Below are 8,506 nucleotides of genomic sequence, written 5' to 3'. Positions count from 1 at the left end.
ACTCCCATGTAGTCCGCGGTTTAAGTTCCATACCTGGGAGAGTGGATAATACACTGGGCACATATGCACGTGTGCCCAAAATCCCTAGAGAAAGGAGAAGAGATTGTGGCATGGTCATCCCCTCTAGGTAGTGATTTCTCACTTTCTCTTCGCTTGCACATTTATTTTAAATGAAAACTATAAAAAATTTTTTAAAGAATTATTTTATTTAACTTTATTTATTATTATTATCATTGTTATTTTCCAGTTTGATCAGAGAGAGACAGAGAGAGAGAGAGGAAGTGAGAAAGCAAGCCACCAGGTCCGAGACTTGAACCATGGTCGGCCATGTGGGAATCCAGCGCCCTTAACCACCATGCCACTTGCCAGCCCCAACTATAAAAAAAATTTAAATTAGGTTATTTAACCTAATTTATTTTATTTATTGTATTTATTTATTTATTTTAATTTGACTGGACAGGAACACAGAGAGAAGTGAGACAGCAAGCCGCCACATCCGGGACTTGAACTGTGTTCGGCCCTGTGGGAGTCTAGCACCTTTAACCACCACGCCATCTGACAGCCCTGAAAACTTTGTTTTAAAAAATTGTTCTTTCTTCTCTACTCAGTTTCTCTCTGTCCTTCATTCTTGGGTCCTTGTTGTGTCGCTAGTGGTTTTGAAATTGTTTCTATCTGACCTCACATCCCAGGTTATAACTATGTTCTTGTTTTATTTTTGCTATAGGGCATGTGTACTCTCCAGAGAGAGAAAGTGAGAAATCACCTCCTGAGAAGAGATAGTCACACTTCAATCCCTTCTCCTTTATCCTCCTCGGGGGTTTGGGCTACACAAGCATGTACCTGACTGCTTTTCAAACTTTTCAAGCTCCCAGGTCCCAAACTCATACTGTAAAGTTGGCCATGTGACGGGCCAGTAGGTGGAGTCGTGGTTAAGGAACTGGACTCCCACATGGCTGACCATGGTTTGAATCCCGGATCCGGAGGTTTGCTTTCTCACTTTCCCTTTCTTTCTCTCTCTGGTCAAATTAAAATAATAATAATAATAGCAAATAAAATTACAGAAATAAAATAATTCTTCAAAAACAAACAAACAAACAAACAAACAAAAACGTTGGCTGTGTGGGATCCAGCTACCTTAAGGACCACATCAGAGACTGGCCCTAACTAGGTCTTTCATGATGGTGTGCAGGAGTGACTCTGGCTATCAGAGCTCACATCTGAGAGAACTTAACATTCACCGTTTGTAGCCAACATCTGTGTCCATCTGCTCCCTTGGTCTACAGCTCACAATGAGGTGTGATCATAGGATTGGAAGGCAGCATTTTTATGTGACTGTTCACTTTTTTTAACTAGCTGATGGATTTCATTGCTTATTTTGAATTCTATCATGAAGCATTTTTGTCCTATTACACTGCCGGAGGCCAATCTCCTGGCCTTCAATTCCTCCTTCTAAGTTCAAGACTACATCTCCTGTGGCCTAGACTGGCTCACCACTCTCTGTTCTAGCTCTGGTCCATTCAGATATTTACCTTTGGGGCCAGCAGGTGGCATCGTGGTAAAGGCACTAGACTTCCACAAGGCCAATCACAGTTCAAGTTCTAGACCCAGTGGCTTGAAAATCACACGGGCAAGTGTACCCCAAATACCAAGGAGAATAGGGGTGAAGGGACTGTGGCATGGCCATCCCCCCAGGGGGGTGATTTCTCATTTTTCCCTCTCACTGTCTCTCTCCAGTGAGCACACATGTGCTATGGCAAAAATCTTAAAAAAATAAAAATGGTATTTACCTTCTATCTGTGCCTTACTATGCTTTTGCTTTTCTCTTTTTACATTTTATGTATTTTTTAAAAGAATTATTTAATTTTAAATTTATTTATTTGTTATAATTTTCCAGTTTGATCAGAAAGAGATAGAGAAAGAGAAAGAGGGAAAGTGAAAAAGCAAGCCACCAGGTCTGGGACTCAAACCACTGTCAGCCATGTGGGAGTCCAGTGCCTTTAACCACCATGCCACTTCCTGGCCCCCATTTTATATATTTTTGTAAATTATTAGAGCAGAGCAAGTATATCAAAGCAAGGAGGGACTTACTCACCTATGATACATTTCTTCTTGTGAAGAGCTAACACACATTAAAATAAAAAACCTTGATTTTTGTTATTGTCATTACATGTATAATGTACAAGTCAGAAAGCTTCAAGTCTATTTATCAAGTTGCATAGTAAGTTTTCTGTTCGTTTTTTTATTCAATGTCATAAATTATTTAGATGCATTCTTCAGCATGCACAAAACATCTCTGAATAAAAGACTAGACAAAGGGCAAAGATGTTCGGAATAATTTAAGTGTTTAACTTAAGTAGGTTTCTATAAATGTATAGTAAGGCAACTAAAAATGCTACTTTAGATAATCTTCACCTCTTCACATGTCCCCAAATAAAATAGCATAGCACCCTGATGATGGATGACATCAGAGCTAACTTACATCAATTTCAAGGATAAAGGAGCAGATATTTATAACACAGAAATTTGAAAACAGTATTAATTATGTAAATATTTATAAGCCTCTTGTAGTCAAACGCTGTGTATTCCAAATAAGAGGATGGCAAAAACAGAACAATGAAAAGACTTAGTCAGAGACAAGCAAGAAAATGTTAGAAGGTAGAGCTCCTTTATTTATTCATTTATTTTTGTTATAGAGTGTGCTTACTCGCCAGAGAGAAACAGTGAGAGGGAAAGTGAGAAATCACTCCCCAAGGAGGATAGACACACTACAATTTCTTCCCCTCCATTGTCCTCCTGGGCCTTTGGGCATGCATGCGCAAACACACCAGGTCAGGCCATGTGGGAGTCCGGTGCCCTAACCACTATACCACCTGCTAGCCCCAGTCATCTTTCCTTCTTTCTTTCCTTCCTTCTTTCCCTCCCTCCCTCCTTCCTTCCTTCCTTCCTTCCTTCCTTCCTTCCTTCCTTCCTTCTTTCTTTCTCTCTGTCTTTCTCTCTATTTCTTTTGAGATGTTTGCTATAGGGTGCATTGGTGTTCACTGGAGAGACAGAGAGAGACAGAAAGACAAGAAGCATGAAATCACTGTCTCCCTCCCCACCCCCCGCCAGGAGTGATGGCAACACAGCAATCCCTTGTCATTCATTCTCCTGTGGAGATTTTGGGCATGAACATGTGCCCAGCGTGAGTTTTAAACACCAGGTCCAGGATTCAAACCACAGTTGACTACATAAGAGTCAAGCGATGAAACCATTACGTCATCTGCTGGTCCCCCCAGTCTCCTTGTTTCTAAAACTACTCATTGCAAAATAGAAAGAGCATTTCACACATTCTCTTCATCCCAATCATTATGATTGCAGTCTCTTTTCAAAGTAAGAACAATTGTAATACCTGGACATAAACATGTAGACCTGCTTAATTGTGTTTTTCCAGGAATATAATAGAAATCAGCACGAATGTGTGGAATAGAAAGAGTATTTGTAGTTAAGAGTGAAAGCACATAAAATCATAAATTATTTTTCATAGAGATAGATGATAAATTCATTACAAAAGTTTACCTGAGAAAATGTTTCCTTTTCGTCTTCCAGTAGAGACTGGGGTGCTGATACAAAATCCTTTTTCTCGCAGCTCTCCTGGCTGATGAGCGTGTCCGCGTAGTTGGGCTGCGGGAAGATCAGGTGGCTCTTCCGTGAGTCCGCGGTGAGGGAGACCTCGTGGGAATAGGTCTGCAGGAAAGCCCGCACCCCGTCCACGCCCACGAAGTGTGAGGCCGGCACACTTGTCAACCTGCCACTTGCAGCCTGGAGCAGGCGTGATGAGTGCCAGCGCCGCAGCCTGAGCGCCAGCAGCACAATGACAAAGGCCAGGAAGACGCAGGAGACCACAGCCACAGCCACCACCAGGTACAGTGTGAGGCCTGAGTCATCGGGGTGGACGGGAGACTCCAAACTGCCCAGGTCTGCCAGGACATCCGGAATGCTGTCGGCCACTGCCACAGTGAGAGTGACGGTAGCTGAGAGAGGGGGCTGGCCATGGTCCTGGACGGCCACCAGGAGGCTTTGCTTGAGCGCATCTCTGTCCAACAGGACCCGTGCTGTGCGCACCTCACCCGTGTGCAGCCCCACAGTAAAGAGCCCCGGCTCGCTGGCCTTGAGCAGGCGGTAGGACAGCCAGGCGTTCTGGCCTGAGTCTTTGTCCACTGCCACCACCTTGGTCACCAGGTAGCCGGGCTCTGCAGAGCGGGGTGCCAGTTCCACACCAGTGGAGCCATCTGTGGGGATGGCAGGGTACAGGATTTCAGGGGTGTTATCATTCTGGTCCAGCACAAACAGGCTCAGCGACACGTTGCTGCTGAGTGGTGGGTTCCCACTGTCACGTGCCATCACTCTCAGCTGCAAGTCCCGGAACTGCTCATAGTCGAAGGATCGCAGTGCGTACAAGACCCCAGTATCGGAGTTGATGGAGAGGTAAGAGGACAGGGGCGCCCCTTGGATGGTGTCTTCCACCAGGGAGTAAGTGACTTGCGCATTCTCATTGCTGTCTGCATCATCGGCCTTCACAGAGAAGATGGAGGCGCCTCTGGGGTTATTTTCAGGGACGTAGGCAGAATAGGAGTCCTGGTGGAAAGCTGGGGGGTTGTCGTTGATATCAGTCACTTGCAGATAAATATGACTGTCAGTAGATAGAGCCGCGGTCCCCTGATCTGTTGCGGTTACTGTGATGTTGTACTCAGAAGTAAGTTCTCTGTCTAGTGTTCTTTCTGTCACTAAACGGTAATAATTATCAACTAATCGTTCCAATTTAAAGGGTAGATGTCCAGGAATGGAACATGTAGTGCGGCCATTTTCTTCAGAGTCCTGGTCATGTACATTGATAAGAGCAATTATGGCCCCAGGAGGAGAGTTTTCTGGGACCGTAGTGGTGACAGAGGTGATGCTCACTTCCGGGGCATTATCATTTACATCCAAAACTTCCACCAATACCTTAGCTCTAGCCATGAGTCCAGCGCCGTCCTGAGCTTGAACTTCCATGGAATACATGTTGTACTCTTCGAAATCTAGGGGCTCCTTGTTTGCTATTTCTCCTGTGTAAGAATTCAGCTGAAATATTTGGGCCACTCTGTGGTCTACATTGTGAAAGGAGTACGTTACTTCCCCATTGGCTCCCTCGTCTGGGTCGGTGGCATTTACTATGAGTAGCCTAGTGCCCAGTGGCACGTTCTCTGAGATTCTCGTGCGGTACTGAGCCTGGGTAAATGCTGGAGGGTTGTCATTCGCATCCACCACCTGAACGCGAATGCGGAGGGTTCCTGAACGGACTGGGTCACCCCCATCAGAGGCAGTAAGAACAAGGTGGTGGACAGCTGCTGCTTCTCTGTCCAGGGGGCTCTGCAGCACCATTTCTGGGTGTTGGGGCCCATCAACTCCCTGTTGCACATCCAGGGAGAAATGAGGATTGGAGCTGAGCTGGTAGCTCTGGAGTGAGTTTATACCCACATCAAGGTCTTGCCCAAAGGGCAGAGGGATCCTGGTACCTGGAGTGGTTATTTCATTCATTTTAAATTCCAGTTCCTCTAACTGGAATTGGGGAGTGTTGTCATTAATATCAATTATTTCCACTTCCACAGGGAAAAGCTTCATTTTATCTTCTACAAGGATGTTAAAACTCACCAGACACCGCGCGCTCTGAGCGCAGAGCTCCTCCCGGTCTATCCTGCCCGCGGTGACCAAGCTGCCGCTTCGCGGGTTCAGAGCGAAAAGCTGCGTCCTACCTCGGGAGACGATGCGGACTCCGCGCTGCGCCAGCTCCGGGGGCTCCAGCCCCAGGTCCTGGGCGATGTTGCCCACGAAGGAGCCTTTGTCTAATTCCTCGGGAACAGAGTAGCGGATATTTCCAGCCCTGGCTTCCAACAGCTCCAAAAAAAGGCACAACAGCATCAGCCCACTGCTCCTGGTCAGCTTCCCCCGAATCGTCATTGCTGTCGCGTTGTAGTTTTCTCCAGCTCAGTACCGAAGATACTGTTTCTCTGCTTTTATGAGCCCCAATTAACCCAATTTTCATGAGAATTTTGAGCGGAGAGCAGTTCAGAAGTAGGGCTTGAGAGGCTTTAGGGACACTATTTTCAATCTGGCTGTGATGGAGGTAAGGCGCACAAGGTATTTTTTATTTTTTTGTGTGCGTGTGCGTACTGCCTGTATCGCCCAGATTGGTGAACAGCGGCGCCCAGAGTCCTAACCAGTTACTGCACTCCTAGAAAATAAACTTTCTCCTCTAACTTGATAACTCTTTTCTTCCGTCTTAATTTATTGTCAAGGAAATGGTTGATGATCTGTAATATGTGTATGAAAAGTAGAAGCTACTAAGTTTATTTACTTAAGTGTATCTAAATACCACTAAATTGCAGTATACAATAGAAACCCAGCGTTCCCAAGGAGCGCTCTGCTTCCCCTGTTTGCCATTCAGGAAATAATAGCAAAGAGCTCTCTAATGTCACAAAGAGGACAAAAATCACCCCTCCACCTTTTCTGCAGTATAGCTTGACCAGTTGTTATTCCCAGGTTCCATAAACGGGCAGCTTCCCTTGGAATGAGGATTTTTTTTTTTTAATTGGGAAAAACAAACTTTTAGAATGTAAGTCAGACTTTTAAAAATTGAACCATTCCATTTTCTTTCCATTGCGTATTTGTCAGAAACCCTGGAATTTTGAAGAACATGTTTTCATCCTATCCTTATTTTTCCTGTTTTTCTGAGGCATCTAAGCATTATGTGGTTTTTTCAAAGTTTTTGTAATTTACCCAAAGGTAATACATGTTGAGTAAAATGACATTGAGGTCTTGGAATTTTTCTGGGAAAAGACCACATGAGTATGTAATTTAGACTTCAAACTGAAGAGAAGAGAGGTTATGGTATTATTATTCATAACTGAAAAAGAAAAAGGCCATAACTTCTTCATTTTTAGACATACATTAGGATAAAATGTGTCTCTTACAAACACACCTATCCTTTTCCACAAGAAAAGTTGGTCTTGAGAAGAAGCCACGGGCCTTCAGGATAAGGTTCCACATGGCTACTGTGAACTAGATTTTTAAGGGAATGAAGACTTTCTACTAATAACTCAGCCTCCAACAAAAGAGCTAGCGGCAGAAGAAGCCACGGGCCTTCAGGATAAGGTTCCACATGGCTACTGTGAACTAGATTTTTAAGGGAATGAAGACTTTCTAGGAAAGAGAAAAGCAAGCCACCAGGTCCACAGACTTGAACCATGGTTGACCATGTGGGAATCCAGTGCCCCTAACCATCAGACCACCTGTCGGTCCCAGTAGTAGTATTTTTAACTAGGAAGATAATGATGTTCCCTTCCTTTAAAAATTCATTGCAGTATTAGTAAAAGGTTACTAACTAAAATATGTCAGGCTTAGAGTTATTGATCTCTACCCAAAAGTTAGAGAAGTATGCTATCTACATTCTAGGATTGGACATTTTCAGGAAGAAATTGAACCAGATATTGGCAGCCAACCCATGGATACCATAACTGAGAAAGGTTCAGAAAGTGAGGAAAGAAAAGAAAGAATCAAAGACCATTTTCTTTAAAATTCAAGACAATTTAATTGCCAGAAGGCACATGTGCTTGCAAGAGAGACAGAGAACCCCCAGTGGGGCATGTTCATGCCACAATCTCTTTTCCTTCATGTCTCTTCCCCATTAGGATTTTTGGCACACAAAAACACGCACCTGATATGTTTTCCAAGCTATGGGGAGACCAGGATTCAAACCCAGGGGTTGGTCTTGTGAGATCTGACTCCTTTAACCATTATGTTATGGGGCTGGCCCAAGGTAGTTCTGAGAGGATTTCTGTTCTCATATAGCCAAATCCAGTTCCTCAGCTTCTCAGAGAAGTACATGGAGCCCAAGGTAAAAACTTAAAGATGAAGCAAATGGACTTCAATACTGCAAGGCTGAGACTTTTTAACAGGACGTACAACTTCAGAATATACATTAATAAGCAGACACTTCCCCCAGAAGTGGAGGTGATGAGACCAATCAATCAAAATACACACAATGCTACCAAGTAAATGTAAAACTCCTCAACCCCCAACAACAAAAGCATGACCGATTTATAAAAGGGTGATATATAAGAAACGAAAATGTTAAAACTCACATGTATACATGTGAATCCAATGGCACATCTAAGGCTTCACTGCTGGCACTTCAGTGAATATCCAGTTGAATGATGTTCTTGAGTTACTTTGAAGAAAATAAGGTTTTGTCATGTCTGAAGCCACGCAGAGATTGTAGGAACAGGACACATCTCCCTTTGTTAAAGTTGGGGGCAATGCCAAGTCTGTAGGCTGGGGCTGAAAGCAGTTCCAAGAGATGGGGCTAGGTGAGTGTCCCAGGATCAGGACCATGATGGCTAGAATCACCTCGAGGAGGAAAAGCTTGGAGATCAAGGCCAGGCTGCCACCAGGTAAAACTGCAGCTTGGTATGGTGCTGCTCAAGAGCTGAGG

General features: G+C 44.2%; 1 protein-coding gene across 1 annotated transcript; it reads right to left on the bottom strand.

Moving 5' to 3' along the window:
- Positions 1-3,510: 3,510 nt before the first annotated feature.
- Positions 3,511-6,244, bottom strand: LOC102493694 (protocadherin gamma-A1). Its single transcript, XM_006156258.3, has one exon. It carries the CDS (start codon positions 5,971-5,973, stop codon positions 3,511-3,513), a length of 2,463 nt encoding a protein of 820 aa, XP_006156320.1. The 5' UTR covers positions 5,974-6,244.
- Between the last annotated feature and the right edge of the window lie 2,262 nt (positions 6,245-8,506).

Source organism: Tupaia chinensis, unplaced genomic scaffold, assembly GCF_000334495.1.
Source record: "Tupaia chinensis unplaced genomic scaffold, TupChi_1.0 Scaffold000484_1, whole genome shotgun sequence".
In the NCBI taxonomy this organism is placed as follows: domain Eukaryota; kingdom Metazoa; phylum Chordata; class Mammalia; order Scandentia; family Tupaiidae; genus Tupaia; species Tupaia belangeri.
This window is presented reverse-complemented; position numbering and strand designations above follow the sequence as displayed.